The 22,896-nt window shown below is 34.6% G+C and overlaps 3 protein-coding genes across 6 annotated transcripts in view; 1 reads left to right on the top strand and 2 right to left on the bottom strand.

The window, feature by feature from the left end:
* The window catches only part of LOC138137979 (uncharacterized), a 106,385-nt gene that overhangs the window by 9,106 nt on the left and 74,383 nt on the right, over positions 1-22,896 (bottom strand). The window lies entirely within an intron of this gene.
* LOC138137977 (uncharacterized) lies at positions 1,721-3,045 on the bottom strand. The gene is made up of 2 exons (XM_069057605.1): positions 2,886-3,045; positions 1,721-2,804 (listed from the first exon to the last, which is right to left on the bottom strand). The coding sequence occupies exons 1-2, from the start codon at positions 2,929-2,931 to the stop codon at positions 1,759-1,761; spliced, it is 1,092 nt and encodes a 363-aa protein (XP_068913706.1). The 5' UTR covers positions 2,932-3,045; the 3' UTR covers positions 1,721-1,758.
* Positions 7,059-22,314, top strand: LOC138138616 (pancreatic triacylglycerol lipase). Its single transcript, XM_069058602.1, has 6 exons — positions 7,059-7,270; positions 17,107-17,355; positions 17,405-17,698; positions 21,751-21,933; positions 21,984-22,134; positions 22,185-22,314. The coding sequence occupies exons 1-6, from the start codon at positions 7,144-7,146 to the stop codon at positions 22,264-22,266; spliced, it is 1,086 nt and encodes a 361-aa protein (XP_068914703.1). The 5' UTR covers positions 7,059-7,143; the 3' UTR covers positions 22,267-22,314.

Here is a 22,896-nt window from a genome sequence, read left to right as displayed (position 1 = left end):
AGTTGACTAATCAGAAGGACGCTGTTAATTTGAATTTCAGTTACCTCTTAAGGTTAATTAAAATTGCTCTCGAAATTTTCAGTCATAACAAACCATATTTCATTCATTGCCGGAAGAAGAAACTTCTTGCGTTCCCTGATGAAGACTCTATACATTTTTTCGCCTGCCTTTGGCGAAATTATCCCAGTTTTGGTTATTTCAAAAAGTAGCTATCATTTTTGACGTCTGTTCCGATAAGTCGACTAGATAAATATTGAAAATAATTTTATTATTCATACGAATTATACGTTGCTTGGCATTTAAGGGAAAGTATTCAATTTTCTCGTACAGGGAATATTAGATCGAGCTCCATTGGTTCATTTGATTAATTCAAAAGCTGTTGCATCCTGAATATTTTTCTAAACGTTTTTTACCTTCATTACTATCAAGGAAAACGCACTCTAAGTTTGATCCGCGAGTTCTGGGACAGCCTGTATCATTCAGAGTAGAAGGTCTTTTAGTGCTTCGCCCAGTTGTTGCTGTTTTAACAAAGCTGTTAACGCATTCGTTTTGAATGCATTAATAAGCTATTAACACATCCGAAATCTAGGAAATTTTTTCAGTTGGTAACACACACTGCCGACAGCAAATTGATTGGTATTCTCTGCTATTTGCCGCATTTCAGAATAATTCCTTTAATTGCAATTTCACTTGCGAAAAGGGACAATTATGTTTAGTCTAGATTCAAATTTAGAATTTTACTTTAAATGTTAACAATGAAATAAATGTGTCACCAACTGTCACAAAATTCCCTAAATTACCAAAATTGATTTTATTTGTAAAAAACATGTATTCGTATTTAATATGCAAATTAGAAAAATAGCATAAAAAAACTCGCTTTATAAAACATAAGAGCACTCATCATTTACCATAAGTTTTATAAAACTCATGTTTTAATATACCGAGTGACTATAAATGATTGAAGCAAAATACTGGATTGGCAACATTGATGCAGTTTGTAGTGCATATCTTCTCGTGCATCATCTGTCAATCATTGTTTTGTTTGTTTCAAGTTTGAAAATTGCGTGTGTCATGCCAACGATGTTGCCAACTAAAGATTTCAAATGTGTTACCAACATAATAAAATAATTTTCAATCATTGATAGTCACTCGGTATGTATTATACAGGGTGATCAAGAAGGACTGTTTAAGTTGGTGATGCTGAATTTTATTTTTAAATGGTACAACTGGAGTAACTTTGACATTTCAAATTAAGTTAAACATGCTGGTGAATTGTTCGAGAGAAGAGTTAATTTATGTTTAGAGCAAAATGCGGAGCACTTCGAGAATTTCCCTTAGTTAATTTTTAGATTATTATTCCGAATTCCAACTTTGATTTCTTTTTGCCGTTAATTTTTACTCTCATATCATAACCTACCATTTTGTCATTATTAATGCTACGTCAGATATCTGTCAAATAAACCCACAAAACATATCCGGTTGAAGCGTTGTAAATAGCCGAATAAAAAAATGTTCTTAATTGTATTGCCAACTTAAACAGTCCTTCTTGATCACCCGGTATTACATCGTAGCCAAGAGTCGCCTTGACTAGACTTCTCCACATTTCGCTCTTGTTGGGTCCATTGATTCATATCTATTTTAATTCCCTTTGTTATTAATCTTGCTTGTACTTTTTGAGCAAATAAAGACGTTCATTATTATTATTAACAACAAACAAACGTTAATCCTGTAACAATTTTATTTGAGACATTATTAAATTTACCACATTTTTGTCAGTAAGCCACCAGTGTATTCGTCAAAATCTGGTAATATTATATTTGGGACATATTTCAACGAATTAATGGAGGCGCAGTAAATTTTTCCTCTTGTAACATTCGACATTTGTGGAATAAAATCACTCAACCAGTTGAGTCCTTTGCATGGGATCGTATCACAGGGACTGTTTACATCTGAGTCCACATTGTTCACTCCAACGAAAGCCACTCCATTTCCAGACCAACTATCAATAATGACTTTCCAGAAGTACAGTGACACTGGAATAGTTTTCTCCAGATCTCCAACATGCTTTGTCGACCCTGTGTAAACGTAGAGCCTTTTGTGGGCACGCTTAGCAGCGGTCCTGATCACCGCTTCGAGCTTCTTCCAGTTCTGCTGGTTGAAGTTTCTCACTTGGGGCGAGGTGTTCACGTAAAAAAACGTCATTCTCTTCTCGGCCCCGCTGAAGAAATCACATCTGGGGCTCAAGTGACCCTTATCGTATCCGCTGTTCCTGTAAATCCTATTGACATTACGAGTAGTAGCGTTAAAAAAATCCCTCCTGAAAGTTGTGGACGGCGCCAGCTGACAAGAGTACTCGCACATGTGGAACACGTGTCTTGTCCAGTACGTCGTCAAGTTGTGGGGGTTGAAGCACACGTCGATCTTGCCCAAGAACTTGGTAACATTCACCATGAAGCCGATTTGGAGGTTCCGGAATATGTCGTTGCAAGGCCCCACGTCTCTTATGTCGGCTTGAGGTACTAATTTACACTTTAGGTCTTGAATGCGATAGTTTTCTTTGCTGTTGTTGGTCAAGTTAAATTGGCCGTTGAAGCACGTGGCTTCAATAACTCGTTCGAAGGTTTCACTCATCATGAGATAATTCCTTGGACCGGAGCACAAGAGCTGGATCGTTTGGCCGTCTCTCAGAATCATATTTCCGGCTGGGTTGTTGGGGTTGACAATGTCGCCGTTTAGGAGGATGATGGGGTTGTTGTTGACGAAGTCTGAGCTCAAACTGAACAAACATGTTGCCGTTGCGACCCCTTAAAGAACAATTTTAATTTGCAACAGATTTAGCAACGGTCGAATTGTTTCGCTTGACCAAAGATGTTACACAAACTCACCTAAGACTAAGGAGATGCAACACAAAAATGCAACCGGAAAGTACATCTCTGCTCGATGCAAAATGTTTTCATTTATAAAATTTACGTGGAAAAGTTTTTGATATCGGTGTTCAAGTGCAACGTTTGATGCAAGTAATGAGGTATATACATATAAATTGGCTGAAAATGCGCATTTACCTTCTTATCTCAATTTTCGCAATTTTCCCTTGTCAACCTGATAATAAAATCTTCACGCAGATATAAAATATGTACATAGTTAAGTACTTGCAAATTAATGTCATGATGAAATTGCTCTGTTGGAAAACCCAATTGTATCAAATTCTTAGAAAAGGAGTTTGTATCATAAATTTCATCCATCCTCTTCAATCTCTAGAAGTAGGTTTTTTACAGATGAGGCTTGGTCTCTTAGAACATGATGTTAATTTGGAGTACTGGACGATTTAAATAAATAGACGAGGGTGGTTTATCTGAATCAGCATGTTTGTATTGTTTTGTTGTGGATATAATTTGAAATTTTCTAGTGTTATGTCAATTAATTTAACATAATTCTTGTTAAAACCGGAAAAGTAATTACGTTAATTGAGTATGTCAGAGTTGCAATATCGACTGCCAATGTCACTGGTCATTATTAAATATAATTGCAAGCAATTTGCGTCGTAATATTTGAAAAAAAAATCACGCTAACACACTTTTATCAAATTAATTTGAATACATATTTATAATGTATACATGGCAGAGATAAAATGAATGATGAATAAAACAAAACCGGGCAGGTTGGCGTTAATACTTTATTAGTGTGTTAATTTCGAAACTAGGACGTTTATTTTTACGTATGAGGGTTGTTATGTAAGCGTTTTCAGGTAACGTTGACGAGTTTGTGAATTTTGTTGAAAACTGTGATATTTTCTGATCGAATGAAAAATTTATTTCTTTGATTTATGTCAACATCAATCAATCACATAAATTACGGAGCTGTCGTAAAAGTTAGTCGATTTGCTCCTGAGGCACCGACGAATCGGTCGTCAAGTGAGATTTTTATCGCTGGGTCGGGTTTAGTTTCGCCGGAAATGATAAGTATTTATTTTTATGTGGTCGAGGCAATTTTCTAATGCCAAGTCAGTCCAGGGAAAATTGTCTGGGCTTATTATCGCACTGTTTGATTTTTATCGCTTTTTGTGGGCGGAAAGTGGATCTTGATGGCGTTTAAAAATGGCACAAAAAAGAATCGATAGAAAAAAAAAATATGAAACGAGCTTAGTGATGGTACAGGATGGCCGGTAGACATAAAAGGAAATAATGAAGTATGTGTACTTATAACAAAAAATATCTGTTACGAGATTATTCATTTATTGTTGGAAAATATTTTGGAAACAAGTAAATTAATTACGATAGTCATGATTTTAACAGAAAGAATATCTTTTTTGTTGTTTAGATAAAATGCGATTTTCTAATCAATAAAACTACAATAATTATTATCGCTAGAACAAAATTACCATAATATAACATTGAATATGAAGACAGTGCTGCTAATATTGACCAAGAAAAGTACAAAAACTAAAAGAAATGCAACTTCGGCTTGAAAAAGTTTTGTGGTGTTAATTGTGAAAATCCTCCTACTTGGAAGATTTTCAGAGATCGCAAAACGCCAACCACAAAAGAAAGGATCATAAGAAGAATTTAATTAGGTATGAGACCAAGAGGTTTTTTGACTGCAGCATCTTAGATTTTCTATTACTGGATGTTTTCATTGAAGCAGAATAGAACAACAGCAAGAGAAAGATGTACAGTCATGTTCAAATAAATCTGGGACAACTTCTTTTTTGGGTTTTAAATAATGTGACTTCAAGCAGTTAATTAGTTAACATTTTATTTAAAAAAATATTTTGGCTCAAATTAATAATTTAATGGTCGTTATTTTATTATCATTAGGCATTTTGCGGTAATATTGAAAAGTATAATCACATGTCAATTTTGACAAATAAATGAAACCTGCTATTTTTTCTAGCAGCAAAAAATCCATGGAAATATTGTTCAATGTTCAGCCCATATTACCTTCGAAAAATAAAATTGTCCCAGATTTATCTGAACATGACTGTAGATCAGGTTGCAAATTGAATAGAAACTCGTAAAAGATAGGGGTAAAAAATTAAACATTTTATAAAAAAGTGTCAGTACAGCATAATTAAGAAAAATTATGCGAGTGATGTAGAAAGTGATAAGAAGGAAAATAAAAATAAAAAAAGCAAAATTTCATTTTCACTCTAGTGAGGTAATGAATTTATTACCTAACTCATTTTATCTACACCAATAATGAGGAAAAAAGTTATTGGAATATATCAAAACTTAAATCCCTCAAAAATACAAATTACACCTACAAGCAACAAAAAACCTTTTTTATTATAAATATGAAGATATTTCTGTCAGTACAGTGCCAACGATTTTTTTATATTTTATTGCTGTGGGTGGATTATATTGTATCTTCGACTATACTCGGATGATTCCACCACTCGCCTACGGCTCGTGTTGCAATTTTCATCTTCTTGGATAATAGCCATCACGAGAGCCATCATTATACGCTCATTGAAGAATGTGCTGTTATCGTATTGGATATTCATTATCAAATTTACCAGTGTGTAAAATCTTAATTTCATGGGCTTGGTGCCTATTTACAATATATACAGGGTGTTTCTGAAATAGGTTCATTAATTTTAACTGGTAATAGAAATCATCAAAAGGAACAACTTTTCTCTCTGCCATTTTGGCGAAAAACGTTGCGTAATGGCTTAAAAAAGTAGGAAAGATTTTCCTAAAACCGTTCATATCTCCAAAACTAAGCTACCTAAAAACGTGAAACAACCAGATTCTTACGAAGTGGATTTTTTGCTATACGGGTAGATTTCTTTGAATTTCGATTTCTGCGTTAAAACACGTTTTCTGGATGAAAATGGACGTTTTTTTCATATTGGCGCTGATCTCAATTAGCCATTGCAGTATTTAGTGGCGTAGGGCTATTTTAGTGAAAAATCTCTCCAATTTTTTTTGGAATTAAACATCGTTTTTCGGCAAAATGGTACATAGAAAAGTTGTTCCTTTTGACGAGTTCTATTACCAGTTAAAATTAATGCACCTATTTCAGAAACACCCTGTATAACTTGTCACAAAGAAACTAAAGTCGCATTTTACATTTTTTTAATCCCTAGTTTTTCAGTTGTTAATTTTCAAAATGCTTGACCTGAATTAGATGTCTTTTTAAAGCCCTTGAACATATTTTCAAATAAGAAAATTATTAAATTCCCAAAAAAATTTTTTTTTTAAATCAAATTTGCAAAAGATTCATGCTTAATTATTGTATTAATTTTTTAAATATTCGATCTAAATAAAGATAGTCTCTTGGTGGTTTCATATACAGGCGAAAGATATTCTCTTCGGAATCTTGATGGGTTCATTAAACTCGCAAATCCTTAAAATCATCAAAGGCATTCCTTGGACTAGCCTAAAAAAGAAAATCACCAAAAGTTATTACAATTTTAATTTAACTTGTCTGTTGCATGGCCACAAATAAATATTCCCAATCGATTTTTCTCTCAATTTAATACTGAAACGACCTCAAAAACGCCAACCTTTGCCGCCAAAAATCACGATCTTTCCTTGATGGACTCTCGCACGCTCCAATTAATTACTTCTATTAAGTCACCGATCGAGAGAACAAACCCGTTAACATTATTTAATCTAAGGTGATTTATCCCCAGGGTTGCACTTTCAAATGACACCTCGACCAGAAGAAACAAGCAAACAATCTTAAACTAGGCCACACCACGACAAATATAACATATTTCCAAAATTAAAATCCAATCAAGCCCAAATACCAAACTTCGTCTTCGCCGACCTTGAAACAATAAGGAAGGTCGCCGGTGCGCCGCAAAGACGACCGCCGAAACAATGAAGAGCGTCTGTTACGCAACGGTTGTAGTTATTATGTGCAAAATTCAATGTTAGCTGCTCTAGACGCCCCTTAACCGGTTAACATTGACACAGACTCGAATGGTCATCAATTGTCCAATGGTGTCCAATTATCTGACCCTTCCACCGATTACCGTCAATTATGTGGCGGCTGAAGAGCCGAAACGTCCGTGCTTTCTAAATTTCATGGCAAAAGCGCCACATTCAAATACAACACGATAAATGATGGAGGCTCAGTTTTGCGGAAAGCATGGAGTATGGTGCGGTGGTGTAGACGACGAAATTTTCATCGCAGAGGATGAATGTGTTTGCGCAGTTTTTCGGTGTCGCCTTGAATTTGCTGATGACGCCCTTTGACCCTTCGGCGCCTGCGATGCCCTACATCGTCAGCGAAACCACGTGCACCACTAACCTCTTCAGGATGGGTAAGTTCTCTTCGTCTGCTTGTGTGGCAGAGCTTTGGTCTATTATTTAATAATTAGCAATCACTAGATCACCAGTAACTATAAAAAAATGAAAACATTCTGCACGATTGTCGACATTGATCGATAGAAAAACAATTTTTATTAATTGTATTTTATCACTCTTTCGCTTCGACAATAAAATAATTTTCGGGAAATTCTTATTGTTATTCTTTAACTACAATAATTTCCACTAAATAAAATTCTGATTTTGAAACACTTTCAATTCAACCGGATATGACCCTAATTGTTGTTATTTTATGCGGAACAAGTCGTGTATGTATTTTTTCACATTTGAAATTTATACTATCCGTAAAAAATAAAACGGTTTTATAACAATCAACAAACTTGTAAATGCGGTTTTATACATTTTTCAATTTTATAAATAATTTCGAGGTCCTTAATATTCTATAATTAATTTTATTTGAGAATGAAAATACAAAATCTGAAGATCTGGAAATATGTAATTACATATTTTTATTAAATGTGTAGGTAATTATTGTAAACAGAAATGTTATTCGTTATGGTCCTGAATTTTCAAATTCAAGGTCGCCTAATATTTGGTGTCTGTACAGTTGGCTTCAAAAAAATGAAATTTGATCTAATGTGAATTGGAAATTTAATTTGTCAATTTATGTCAATTTGTGTCTGTTTGACAGTAGTATTTCTGACACATAAGTGCAGTTTTTTAACCTAAATTCTAAAAGGCCGTTTCAAACTATAAAAATTTAATAAAATTTGACAGAACTTTTTCTGACAGTTCCCGTTTTTTTTGAAGCCAACCGTACTGTTTACTTAATGCATGATTGGACTGAGAGTGTAATCATAATCTAGTAACAAACATGTCATAATTGTCAAAATGGAAAATAGAGGTTATGACACGTTTAATACTAATTTGTTTGCTCGTAGAAGTGTTTTGCAATATTAATTCAAGAACTTATTAATAATTAGATGTAGAAGAAGTGTGTGTGCAACTTTTCTTTACAGAAATTATGGCAAGAATGAAAAAAGAAAGGAAAAATTTATTCAGAATCAGATGACCCCTCAGAAATGACGTAACAGTATATTATTCAATGAGCGGATAATGATGGCTATTACTCGTGAGGGTGATTTGTGTCACGAGCCGCACGCGAGTGGCGCAATTCATCCGAGCGAGTTAATAGCCAAATTCGCGTACTCCTAAGTTTCATTATTAGAAAAACTGAAACTGATGTTTGAAACTGACGTTTTAATTATCTTTATAGTCAAAAACGCAAGAAAAAAATAAAAATGTATCCGAGTATTTTATTAAATATAAAAAATAGGTACATACTCTTAAAAAATTACAGTTTTTCGATCAATTGTTTCTGTTTTTTTTTTTAATAAAAACTTCTTGGATTGGGTACTTTGCCGCAGACTTCATAGAAATTCATGCATGAAATTGGCTTTACTAAGGATTTGGATGGAAGTTTAATTTCCATCGGTATTGATCACATTTAATTAAATTGCTTGGTTGTGGAGCATTTTAAGTTACTTTCAGCCATTAGCTTTCACGTTGTAGGTAATTTCAGTATTAGTCACAAGTCATTAGCTTTAATAATTAACCCTTTGTAAACAACCCTTCAAAATCGCAGTAATTTATTGTCATCTAATTTCCTGCTATAAATAGTACAAGGACTTGGAAAGGAAGTCTAAATAAATATATAATTGAAAAGCTTCAAATTGTGTCGTTTTGCTCGAGTGTTAAGCTTGGCGTCGTTGAGAAAAAAAAAAATTGTGACTGTTTAAACAAGACATCCCACATACGTACCATTTATTATTAGATTTATAATCCTTTGATTTTATTTCCTGGAAAAAATTCTTTCAACATTTATCAAAACTTATCTTGGTTCTCCTAAATTGCCTCCTTAAACACGTAATAACTTGTACCGAAGTATTGGCAAAAAAATCAATTACACCCCAACCACCCTTGCACCGTTTCTCAAATGGAACAACATTTAATCGCAGTCTACCCCTAATAGCACGCTTTTCTTACGGCGATTACAGCATAAACGATCAATCTCTGTTAATTTTGCGGAAAAGTTGATCATTTTCCCGCCAATCGATACATTTCCACGACAGCTATCACCGATAAATTTTAGCTTGGCAATTTAAATGTTTCTCACATATTCATTCGTTCTGTTCTCTCCTCGAATATAAACTCGTGAATAATTAATAACCGATTAAACCAGAGCAGCACATTCAACTCGTCCTGGGGACTCGTTTTAATAATTTGCAATAATTTGCATTGTCTGTAATCTTTTAATACAAAAATCAGAACTATTTTTCACCATACGTTTTGTTTTTAATTTTTGAACAAACTTATCTTTTTCTTATTTTTTCTATATTTTCACATCCAAATTTTAGTTTTACCTGTAGTTCGGTTAAACTCGTAAATATCATCGATGACAATCATACCACTTGTGTAATGAAACATTTTTTTGTGCAACCGTACGCGAAACAAATACTTCGCGTACCTAAAACAGGCCGCGAAATCCAAATTCGCGGCTGTTGCACCTTGGCCGCGAAATCCTTTAACATCCTCGAGAATGGCCTGGAGATTTTTCTCTCGGTACGTTAAAGAATGATTTCGCGGCCTTGATACAGATACAAATAACTACATATTGTAATTTTACAAAAATTCAAAAAGTCCTATATTTAAAAAACATTAACAAAACCAATCAAGCTATTTCGGCGACTTTTCTAGAGAATAAGTAAATCCCATCTGCGAAAGTTATGAAACTAAATTAAAAATTAAACAAAATATTGTTTAAATTTTGATTGTGTTGAGTTAAAGTCGATTCAAGTAAAAATTTTTGAAGACAAATCAAATAAAGGTTTTTCTACTGTGTCCAAAATATTCGAGAGAACTCAAATCGCCATCATTATATTTACATTAAGCTAAGAACATTCCACCGACTGTTAGATTCTTGTCGAAAACCTCCACTTTCCCGATCAATCCTCTCTAATTTTGCGTAAAAGTCGGTTATTTCTCCCCGATCGATACATTTCTCTGCACGTGACCTTTTTCCATCCATCACCTGTGACCTTCCGAAACGGCGTTGGCCCTCGTCCTGAACAAATGTCAGGAACCGGGACCTTCCGATCCCGGAACATGACCGATCGATATTTTAATTTAGGGAATTAATCCGGCGCCTTGCTCCACTTTCGCTATTTTTTGCTCTTCGACCGACTCTTTTGAGTGCCGCGGCTAAGACAACAGCACAAAATCGTTCAACAGGTGGAAGGCAACTACTCTATTTACGCCGGAATTTAATTATAATTGCTGTCGTCATAATCGTAATCTGATTGGCGGGGGCGGCACGAAAATACGCCGGTGATGCGAAAAACTCCATTTCCGGCAGTGGGTTCTGTCGTGGTGAGTTGGCGTATCAGAAAATTAAACATTTTCAATTTTCTTCGCTGAAAAGAGAGAGAAAAGTGGTTTTGGTTTGAACGCAAATAATACACCAAAGAACAAGAACTAATTGTTAATTTGTAACTGTAAATGTTCCTTTGTTTGCCCTTTAAAGTAAGATTTATTCACATTGAATTTTGCTTGTCAGAGTTAAATGTATCATGTTGCAAGCCTGCGCCTCCTTTCCTAGTAATTTTTAGGTTGTCATGTGGAAGCAATTTTTTCAGAGTAGAAGTCCAGTTGGCGACCTCGACTTCGTCTCGGCCTTCAATCTCTGGGCTTAGTATAAAAAGACTCACTTCTACTCTTAATGATTTAGTCTGCTATTTTTACATTAGACGATTTATTGCGTTTTGTCAAGCACGAACTAGACTATACGGAGGATCGAACTAAAAACATCTTGTTTTAAAGAGAATCTGTTTCCTCAAAAGGTATTTACGATATTTAAAGTTGAAAAACGTTAATTTCGTGTATCTAGATGAAAAGTGGATTTAGCAAAATGGGATTCAGGTTCGTTAATGGGTTTGTGATGGTAATTTGAAAGCAAATCTGTCAAAAATTCCTACAGAAGAAAAAGGATTTACTCTCCTATGTACAGGTCACAAAAATGAATTCTTAAAAGATCCTGATTACATTTTGGACAGCCAAACAACTTGATTACCACCGATCGATCAAAGGAAAATTATTTAAAAGTTAGGTTGATAATAATCAATTGATTCCAGTATTACGTGAAGTGGGTGGTAACACTGTAATAATAACTATACCTATACCATTCATTTCAATCAAAATTGCAAGAGGGCGACAAATTGGAATATTATCTTTGATAAATCACTAAGTAATAAATAAAGCCTTATTTGGGCCGAGCAAAACCAACCGCAGAACCCAATGGACGAAATCCATTTTAGAAGAGATTATGATGTGTTTGCCCTCATATCGTTGTCGGTATAATAATCTAATTGAAATGGTATAGGGGTTTTGCAAAACATAGTCCAGTTAACATATTCGTTCGCAATCTCTTTGTAAAGATAAAGTTTCGAAATTATAGAAAGTAGCTTTGTCAAATTATTTATCAGAAATGTGGGCAAAAAGTGTTGTTCGTTGTGGAAAGTTAATCAAAGATGAGAGGCAAAAGTTAATGAGCAATTTACCCTCTAGATGACATTCCACTTGTCATTATGTCTTTGGTTGAATCAGATGAATCTATTTCGGAGTTTAATTCTGTTCTTAGATAACTCTGTCCACTCATAGATTGCTTGACATAAATGTTACTAAAAATGTTTACTTACGCTATAACAAATAGATCCGGCGCGAAATTTAAAAAAATGGAAAGAGCAGGTTTACACGTGATGTTTTATTGTTATTCTGCATGTTTGCACTTAGGAAAGACGAAAGAAACCTTCAGTACAGTAGGAGTAATATATTAGGTTTTATTAATATTTTCACGAGTAATAATGGGCCGTATGATTTCCCACTCGTTAAGCCTTTCATTAGCTAAATAATTGATTACACAAAGTGAGAGTATATGCCAAGCACTATGTTAGACAGAGACAAAACAATTTAACGACATTCTTTAACTTTAATGAAAGGAAAATCATACGGCCCAATGTGCCCGACGGAATAAAAAATGCAACCCACAATACATTTTCGAATTTCCGAAAAAGTTGGCTATTGAAATTAAAATATCCAGCTTTTTTCGGAAATGGCTAAACACAAGCAAGAGATTATTTAATACGTACTCCTATTTAATGCATGAACAAAAATGACCTCTGTATCATTTTCGATGTTTGTAATCTCACTTAAAGTGTTCATAATGCTAGACTCTTGAGGCACGCACTCACTTCACAAATTTAAAAAAATCAATAAAAAATCGCAACGGAACAGATCAAAACAGCAACACGATCAAAACGAATAACCAGAGAATCGCAAAACAAAGCTCTAAAGATGAAAAATCGCAAATCTAAATGCTTAAACCACTTGACAGAACTGACAATTTCAAATTTGAAATGTCATATAATTTATTTGTCGCGTGGGTTTTATAACAACCAATGAGAATCAGTGGCGCGAATGCTTCAAGATATGATACTTTAATTAATATTTTAATGTTATGGTTTGGGGATTTTGTTATCTAAGGATATTTAAAAAAATGCATTCTATCAGTGGACGTAGTCTACTACATTCTACTATTCATTAAACATTAAATATTTTTTCAGTTTCTTCTTGTTCTTTCAACATTCAATTTTGAAACACATTTAGTTTTGCAAATTTAGTAAAAAAATATTTTCCTTATTGTACATTATAATCTGATACAAACAAGTTTCTTGAAAATTTCACTCTAAATAAGGTAAAATTATTCTTTGAGTTAATTACCTTTGTACTCTGTGTGTACAATTCTTTTGATAACACTGGTTAACGAAGTTTTTGTTACATGAAAAGTGCACTATGATTCATAATTTGTTCCCCTAAGTGTAACAGTGCGGTGAAAATCACCCGCAGTTTTTTTTTTGAGACGACGGCGACGTGGGCGAGATAATTATAGAGAACTCAGAGGCTCAAGAGGTTCATCCTGTAAGCATTTAAAAACTAAAACCAAACACCCTTGCTAAATCGATAGATAATGGATAGGTAAACATCCAAAAAAAGTTATCCAACGGTTCCCCTGTGCAACAGAGCGTTATTCAAAATTTTCAACATAGTTGAACTTTAGATAATTATGTACTCTCGTGTCAAAAATAAATTACTCCCTAGGATTTAGGGATATTCGTTACTAGGTTGCCATCAATTTGGTGAGGTTGGAGGGTATGTGGTTTCTGGTGACAAACAAAAGATATCCCAAAAATGTAAGGGAGCAAGTTAATTGTAACAGTTGCAAATGACTAATTTCTCTCTAAGTGATAGATGATTTTTCGTTTCACAATCAATTTTGGTTACTGGCGGCATATTTATTTGTTGTTTGCAAAAATTATCTCGAAAAATTTAGTTCCTTTTTTGGCGTTATTGACTGACCTGTAACTTTGGAAACAAAAGTAGCAAAACTAATCAGTATCTTTAAATACTCTCTAATAATTTGTTCATGCGAGATTTCTTGTTGATAAAATCTGAAGCAAAATTCTGGTCTCCACATGTACTAATTTAAAATTGCTTCTCAATTCCACATCATAAAGAAATTTGCCACTTGTCACAAATTGAAATGTTTTTGTGTTAAATAATTCACCTAGTTGTAATGATAAAAAAATAAATTGTAGCTTGTGTTGAATAACGCTCTGCTGCATAGAAAAATCTTTGGACAAATTTTTGTATATTTATCTATACACGAGTTACTGATTTAGCAATGTGTTAGCTTTTAGTCTTTAAATCAGAATAATTTTAAGAGAGTTTCGGACTCGTGAACCCTCTACTACAGGAATATTATAAAAATGGTTACAACATCGTAGCTGGCGTAGAAAACTACACAAATTTCGGATGTGCCACTAGCCTCGTAACATGCAACAGACTAGTATCGCAGCTGGCGTTAGTTTTTACAGCCGGAAATCTAACTGTCGTGTAGGAAAGTATGTATACGAGTATAAAGCACACCCAAAATTAATCGCCCAGCCAACTACGATGTTATAATAATCATTTATAATAACCCTCTGTAACGTCTGCACAGATTTGTCTTTCCCTTATTGTTTAGACATTGTGTAATAGTTAGTATCTCGTACAATAGTACGATCATGCGATCGAAAATTTAAAAAAATCGAGATGGCCGTGATTAATACGTTTCAGTTGGCAGCACGTAAAAATTTAATTCAAATGTAATCACTTCATCAGATGTCATTACAATAGTAACTGTCATTATTAATTATTGACTATTAAAATTTGCTATTACAATATGTTCACTTTAGAGTAAAAAAATTTCATTGTGCAGTGCAGACTTGAGAACGACGAATAGTCCTATTCGCGAGTTTTTGAGGTATTTCAACAAAAGTTTCCGGATTTTCAAGGGACTTATCAACAACTTGCCTTGATTATTTTGTTTTTCCATACCTGAAAAACAACGTGTTCAAAAACAGGCCTGGCACAATCCCGAATTAATGCAAGTGATTACTGATAACTGCAATTTAATTGATCTCCCGACTTTGCAAAGGTCATTTGAAAATTGATAGTTTCGATTTATAAACAAGTTGCGTGCTCACCGTTGAATAAAGCCCCGGGAGTTTTAAATCTCATTGTTTCATTGCACTAGGTGAGGAAATTCTTTTACAACCGACAGGTCACACATAATTCACACCTTTATGAAAATCAAGATTTCAACGTTCTCAAAATCACTAACCTAACTTTTGAGACTGACATCTGATAATTATTGAAATCTTAACGAATTGCCAACTGAAATTTTTGGTCACAGTCAACTCTAATTTATTTATTTTTTTCGTTCTCACGGTACTTACAGTGACTTAAATAAGTGAACATGTCACAGAAATATTTGAATCATCCCGACACTTTATGTTATGAGTGTGGCGAAGTTTTAACGTTTCCAATGGTTTGAAGAGAACCACAAAACTCAACAGACTGTTATTTCCATCTGACAAACACAATAGGAATCACATCTTAATCCCAGCATACCCTCAAGTACTCCAACTTACCTTCTTCGATTAAACCAGTACAGATATACCTTTGCCAAAATCTCCAGAAGAATTTATAACAAGCCATGATGACTGAAACACTAATGCCATGAATCAAAAAGAAGAAGAGGATAGCATTTAGAATGCTATATATGCAGACACTCTCTCGTTTCCTCCTCTGCGCATTCCATGTGCCAAGCTGTTTTTGTCAAACTGTACTAAAAACTCTTTGGGAAACTCCAAGGCAGAAAGTACTGCCAAACTACTGCCACGGCGAGAGATTTTACCAGGAAATTTGAAGCATGGAAAGTAGTTATCAGGGCAAGTGGAGTTTCATTATGCTGGCTGACTACTGCTGAACACTCAAGACGGCGAAATATACTAGGAAGTCAATAACGGTTACTTTTTAGACAACTGTAATATGGTCAATAAGTGTTTATCTCGGTGTATAATTTGTTTACATGGAACTATGACAAAAAGGAAAATTGTAAACCAGTGCAATAATTCTTATCTCCTTCTCCAGTACTCTAACTATTTTTTTACTTCATCATTAGTAATGAAAATGAATGACAACAGATCCTAATAACTGTCACTAACTATGATGCAAATGATAAAATTCACACATTATTAGTTTGAGTAATAATTGATTAGTCAATTATCTTTGAAAATTGAGCTGACGCACTTCCTTATTTTGTTTTGTAAAATTTTATGTTGTCGATATCTAGAATACTACATTCTTCAAGGAGCGTTTAATGATGGCTATTATTCAAGAGGACGAAAATTTCAACACGAGCCGTAGGTGAGTGGTGGAATCGTACGACTGAATAAGCTACAAAGTATAGTCTTCAACTCTCGTATAATGGCTACATTAAACGCGAGTTGAAGACTATACTTTTTCCACGACTATACCAAAAAAAAACAATCTTTTAATATTTGACAATTAAAATTGACCCTCGTTTAGCGGTTGCTAAGCGATGCGCGACTTATTGTTTACAAACGCATCCGATTGGCGATCTGCCGGTGATAGAATGTAAATGCGAGTGATAGATTGGCCGATAGCTGTGGGTTTTAGTATTTTCTATCACTGGGTGTGGAATTGATACCATTCTTTCGTAGATTATCCAACAAGAATGCATTTATTCTTCAATAGTCACGCCTGACATAATTACTTCCATCACCCATCTTAGTGACCAAGGTTAATATTATTCTGGTAAAAAACCCGTTCCCAAAAAATACAATATGTAATTTGAAAGGGCAAATGGACTTTATGTACAGTTGCTTGCAAAAAAAGGGGAAATGAACATTTTCCTATTGTAAATTTGGTTTTGTCCATTTGTCAATTAATTGTCTACTTGACAATACTTGTCAAATTATTTTAAAAAATGTCATTGAATTTTGACCATAATTCTAACCATCTCTCGTAAGAAGGTTTCACACTATGAAGAAATTGTAAAAATGTGTCAATTTTGTTCTGACAGTTCCCGTTTTTTTTTGCAACCAACTGTACGTATGAAGTTAAAAAAATCTCAACATTTTTTCCACTCAGTCAAAACATTTTTTGTTCTTCGTTTTTAATTATTAGGAGATTGATTCGCTTGAAACGAAAATGTATTTTGCAAAAAAAAATTTACTACCACAAAATCTCACCTAAGCAATATTTGATTTTGTTTATTTTCATCCGTTCGTTCAGTGCGCCGACATGAACCTTGCAATAATTGAAAATCCTTTGACAGCAACTAACCAGATTAAATCGTTGTCGATTCCAGGTGAAAACGAGATGAAAGTGAGCCTCGCCCCCAGAGGCTTCTGTCCGAACTGTTGTCCGGTCAAATCTGGAGTCGACGTCCGTTTCGTGCTCTACACCAAAGCCGGGCCCGATAAGGGCGCAATTATCGAACCGCACGCTCCAGGGGCGGCGCGGAGGGCCGGAGTCGATCCTACCGCCCCCACCGTTATTTACATACACGGATTCACAGAGCCGTCTCCGGGCAAGAGCGGCCGCGGCATCGCCGAAGGTACTCCAACAGGAACACGTTAGAGCGATCGTAAAAGCTGACTTTGCAGCTTATCTCAGTCGTAAGGATAATTTCAACGTTATCCTGCTGGACTGGTCCGAGTTGTCCACGTTCCCGTGGTATCTGCCGGCGGTCAGGAACGTCAAGATGGTGGCCGACAAGTTGAGGAAGTTTCTCGAGGTGTTCGACCAAAGTGGGGAATTACCGATCAGGAACGTCCACCTGGTGGGGTTCAGTTTGGGATCGCATATTGCAGGATTCGCCGGGAAGAGGCTGAGGAGGGGGCTCAGGATTCCGAGGATTACGGCTCTGGATCCGGCGTTTCCCGAGTACTCGCTCAGAGGTAACATGTTGTTTAAGTCTTGAGAATCATTCTTAACACCTTCATTGCTTATGATCTTACCATTTATTAACCAGGACAAGTGTTAGATTTCTACCAAAATGCATTATTTATGAAGAAGGTTCCACAAGAACAGATACAAACGAGCTTGAGAAAATAAACACAGTATTTTAATAGTTGCAAAATACTTTTCCCCAGTTCAAAAGGGAAATGAGAATTGATCCGTATCAGAAAAAAAATCTCTCTTTGTTCGTTTTTGTGTTTGAAACCTATAAGTAAAATTTAGAAAAAAAAAGAAATTTATAAAAATACATGGTTTAAAAGGAGCCCAAAAATAACATAATTTATTGTTTTAAAAAATTTAAAAAGAAGTTAAGAATTATTTTTGTCTAAATATTTGAGAAAAAAATGAATTTATATGACTGATAAATTTTTTTATCTAATCCCGTGGGATAAATGACACTTATCCCACTCATTTGAGTGGAATAAGGAACTTCATTATGGAACGCATTTCATTACTCCACTCAGTGGGATAAGTGAGCTTCATGACCCCACTCAGTAGGATAAGTAAGTTATTATTCCACTGAGTGGTGTAATGAAACTGGCGGAAATAAATAAGATTTACCTTTTTTTTTAATTTGGGGCGGTCTTAGATAAAATTTTGTACATAACACGTGGGCTTAAAGCATATTACAGGGAACTCGTGTGATTACAGATGAACTCGGGCTAACGCCCTCGTTATCTGCAATCTTCACACTCGAATTCTGTAATATTGCTTTTATCCCACTAATTGTGTAAATAACTATTTTCTTCTTGGAAAAAAGTGTAGAAAATTTTTGTTAGAATGTTCCACGGGATGACTGTAAACTGTCCATGGGGAATGTAGTTCTCTTTGTGAGAAGTTAGTGTTCTCCAAAAAGACAAAAGAATGAGATTCGTGAAGAAAATTTTTGGTAGTGAAAACTGTATATTAGGCAATGTTGACGAAATAATCTTTTAAAAAATAATTAAAAAGCATCACTGATTTGCGTAAGCTTTTTACAAATTTTGTTTGGAAAATTATTTTTATTATCTAAGTGTTAATTTTCCCTTAACTGGGGATAAGCCCAAAATAAGCTTTAATCCTTGAACAAAGCAATTTTTTTATTGTTTCTAAATCCGCCTTCATATTTTGGAACGTGTGGTTATGTAAAATGCATAACAAGAGTTCCAGAGTCCAGACCTGGATTCTGGAAAATAAAAAATATTGAAAAAGAGGACGAACAGGCAAAGATCAATTATTCAAAAAGAATATCAATGAACAAACACAATACTAAAATAATTTTATCTTTGAACTTATTATTATTAATTCAAGAAAAATATTACAATTACATTTTTTACTTACATGGTACCAAAAAGAAAAATCTAGTCTGCCCTATTCTGTTGTATCGTTCTGCACAAATTTCTTTTAGTTAAATGCATCTACATATCTGGGGACCATTGTACTTTCTCATCCCTTGTGTAATTATTGCTCTCGCTGCGCTTGTGCAAAAATCGGAAGTATACACTCATACATGTTATACAGGGTGTATCTAAAATATGTGTGTTAATTTTTAAACAGTGCAAGAACTCGTCAATTTATGAAACTTTTCTCTATAATATTTTGCAAAATTCGCAAAAGTTTTCCAAGATTTTTTGCCCCCCAATTTTTACCAAACGAGTCGTTTTGTGTGATTAACTAGTCTCTATTTTTTTGTAAGTATGAAAATTTTAATTTTTTTTTTTTTTTTCTATAACAATGTAACTTTTTTGATGAGGGTCCTTTTCTGTAACAACCGAAAATTTTCGCCCTAACCAATAGGCGGGTATGCATTTTCATGGCTAATTTATTCCAAATTTTAAATCAATTGTGACCCTTTTTTGTAAAAAAAAATCAAATAGAAAAAACGTTTCATTTAACAAGCTCTGCTACGTCTTAAAATTAACTCACGCATTTAAGATATACCTGTATATTCTTGAGTACATTTATTTTCATTTTATTTTTACCTGCTGTTGCTATTTGGTCTTTTGATGGTTTTGACAGTTCTTTTTCTCTTTTCTTTACAAACTTGTACTTCACACAACCATCGCATATAAAAATAGTAAAACCCTCCAATACCAACAACTTCTTTTACGAGAATTTTATTTATGTCCTTTCATGCTACTCTGCGATTTATATGTTCACTGAACCTCTGTCATCTCAACACTCTTTAGTACTGACCCGGGCAATAAACTCGTCCAAGATTATTTTTATTCATTTTCTTTTATTTCTTCAACATAAATAGATTACTCCCTACTTATTTTTACAAAGAAGTTTTGCCTTATAAAAAGTATGCTACGTTTTTGATGCTTTGCACGAAATATCTTGATCTGAACTTTTTAACCTTTTGATATGCAGCTCTTAAGTTTCAATATTTTACAAATTCAGATTTTATATGTATTTCCACAGAAATAAATACCTAACACTGAAAAGTATCGGTAGTAAATTACCTTGTTAAAATTATCCTACATTAGTAGTTGTGGATTATTTTATTTGCTATATGGTCAGAAATTTACACTTTGATAGAACTTCTTTTGAAACTTTATGGAATAAAAAGGTTCTTTTTCATATGATGTCAAGAAAAATTGCGATCGTAGAGGATGAAGAATTTATTTTCAATCGTTTTGAAAAAAAATATGATTCAGAAAAAAAATTAGAAACTTTTAGTGCTTTCTTAATAGTCTTTGTGTTATGTGTTTTATCTGAATAGCTATTCGATGAAAAGAAAATTTTTCTTAGGCCCTTGTCAAAAATTTTAATCCCAAAAATTTTTTGCAACTAAAACTAACGGCATTACATACGAGTATGTCGAAAAAAAATCCTTCAAAATTCACATTAGAGAATTTATTGTTAAAAATTGTACCTGTTATCTAAAATGTTTTTTTTTATTGTTTACTATTGTTTGCTGTTTATTCTCAAAATTAATTATCATTTTCTAGACAATGAAGTAGTGATAGTAAATGAGTGGTGGAAACAAAGCAAAATTAGTTGTATTAGAGAACACTAAACAAATTATTGAATAAGTTTTTAATTTATTCAGTAGATGTGAGAAGTATTTTGTCAGACAACTTTCATTATCAACTGCATCAACTATAAACAATTCTCACAAATGTTTCACATGTCTTTGAAATAAATAAATAAATTATTTGTAATTTCCCAATATTCAATTTATTAATTGCAAAATTATTCGTATTGTCAAAATTCGAAATACATACTTGTCCAAGAAGGGAATGTACTCGTATATATTGTAAGAAACTCGTGTTTTTTCACTCATGGGATTGCCGCACTCGTGTGTGCCTCGTGCCATCCAACTTCCTATTCGCGGAAAAATACTACTTTATGCATAAATTTCTATTTCTTGGGCATTACCATAAACATATTGTTTTCCCAGGAACTTCTTCAAGTTTTAAAAGTGAAAGAATTTACATAATTTTCCTAATTTAGTTCCCAAACCACATAAATTATTACGCATGGAATTTCACTTTTGTTTTATCAAGCCTGGAAAATCTCTCCCTCACTCCCTGCCCCACACTTGTGAAGCTTACAATAGCCATAAAAATAAAAACGCACCAGTAAAAATTAATTAATTTATGAAATGAATAGTTTAATCCCATAACTTTTAATTATGATTTTAATTTACAAACGTTATTGTTACTCTTTGTAACATCTTTCTGTAATCTCACCAGAAACTTCTGCATTTTTATCAATGCGATAACATTTTTCAATCCTTTCTTCTTGTTTTAGTATTCGCCACATACATCCTTCATTTCTCCTGCTTCAGTTTCCATTTATTTTTAATTTATGTTTCCAGTCCTTCCAGCCAAACATTATCCTTTCTGCAACTCCACTCCCGCTTCTCCCCCATCATTCTCTTCCGATCTAATCTAGTTGACACATTCAAATCCGTCGACACTCAACATTACAGCTCTCATCTCAGTTAGTTTTCCGATTTTCAAACAATCTCCCAAACGTCACTTCTTCTTTTAATTCTCTTCAGACCCATCGAGGCGGCTAACCCGCACCGACGCCGACTACATCGACGTCATCCACACCGACGCCGGCATCTTCGGCCTGCCCATCGCCGTGGGCCACGCCGACTTCTTCCCCAACGGGGGCCGAGCCCTCCAGCCCGGCTGCCAACCCAGCTACCTCGTCCAGCTGCGACTGGTCGACCAAATCTGTAAAACTCCACTACTCCCGCCACAACTCCTCTAACTCCGCGTTTTCCAGTCGCCTGCAGCCACGTGAGAGCCTGGAAGCTGTACGCGGAGTCCGTGGCGAATCCGGGCGCGTTTCCGGCAACAAAGTGCCGGACTTGGCGCGGACCCAACAAGAGCTGCAACTTCACCAAGGACGCTTTCATGGGTTACCCGAACAATAAGTAAGCACAGCACCTCCTATCGACCCATTTGATCATTCGAGTGATTGCAGCCGCACCCGTGGCCAGTTCTACTTGATGACCGGATTTAAGACGCCCTTTGCCAAGACTGCCAACCACCAAACGACTGACTAGTTTTAAGTGTGTTATGTAATTTATTGAATGAATCGAGAAACCTTGAAATGGTTTTTTATTGGTGATTTCGTGCAGGAAGTGAAATGGTGTAACGGACGATGGGACTGGTCGCGTGCCATTTTATTACGAAATTAGTGTCGGGACGGAGAGAAACACGAATTATGATAAATGCTAAATTATATAAAGCAGAAGCTTGGACAGGTTAATGGTTTAACACAACACTAGTGGTGGCTCGCCATTTTAATCAAATTGTGACAAGTGACAAGTGTCAATGATGTTGCTGGTAACGGCCGCATGAGGGCCGCGTTACAAAACTTATGTTGCAACAATAAATAAAATGCTTTTTTGGCAACAAAAATGAAATTGAGTAACATAAAACCACTTACAACAATATTGTTTAAGAGTTTTTTTTAATTTGACAAAAAACTGGTGTCTATAGTCCATTTTTTTAATTATAGTTCGATGTATCAATTAAAAAGCAGAACAACTGTCATATTGCTATCTCATTTCAACATAATGTAAACAAACTATTGAATTCTTGTACGTATTGTATTAAGCGTGTCCCACTATGCATCTCGCTTTAGCATGTGTGATTCGAGCAAGACACGAGTTGTACGTTTATTACATTAG

Source organism: Tenebrio molitor, chromosome 9 (genome assembly GCF_963966145.1).
Source record: "Tenebrio molitor chromosome 9, icTenMoli1.1, whole genome shotgun sequence".
NCBI lineage: Eukaryota > Metazoa > Arthropoda > Insecta > Coleoptera > Tenebrionidae > Tenebrio > Tenebrio molitor.
The sequence above is the reverse complement of the archived record's forward strand: the minus strand, read 5'-3'. Positions and strand labels throughout refer to the sequence as shown.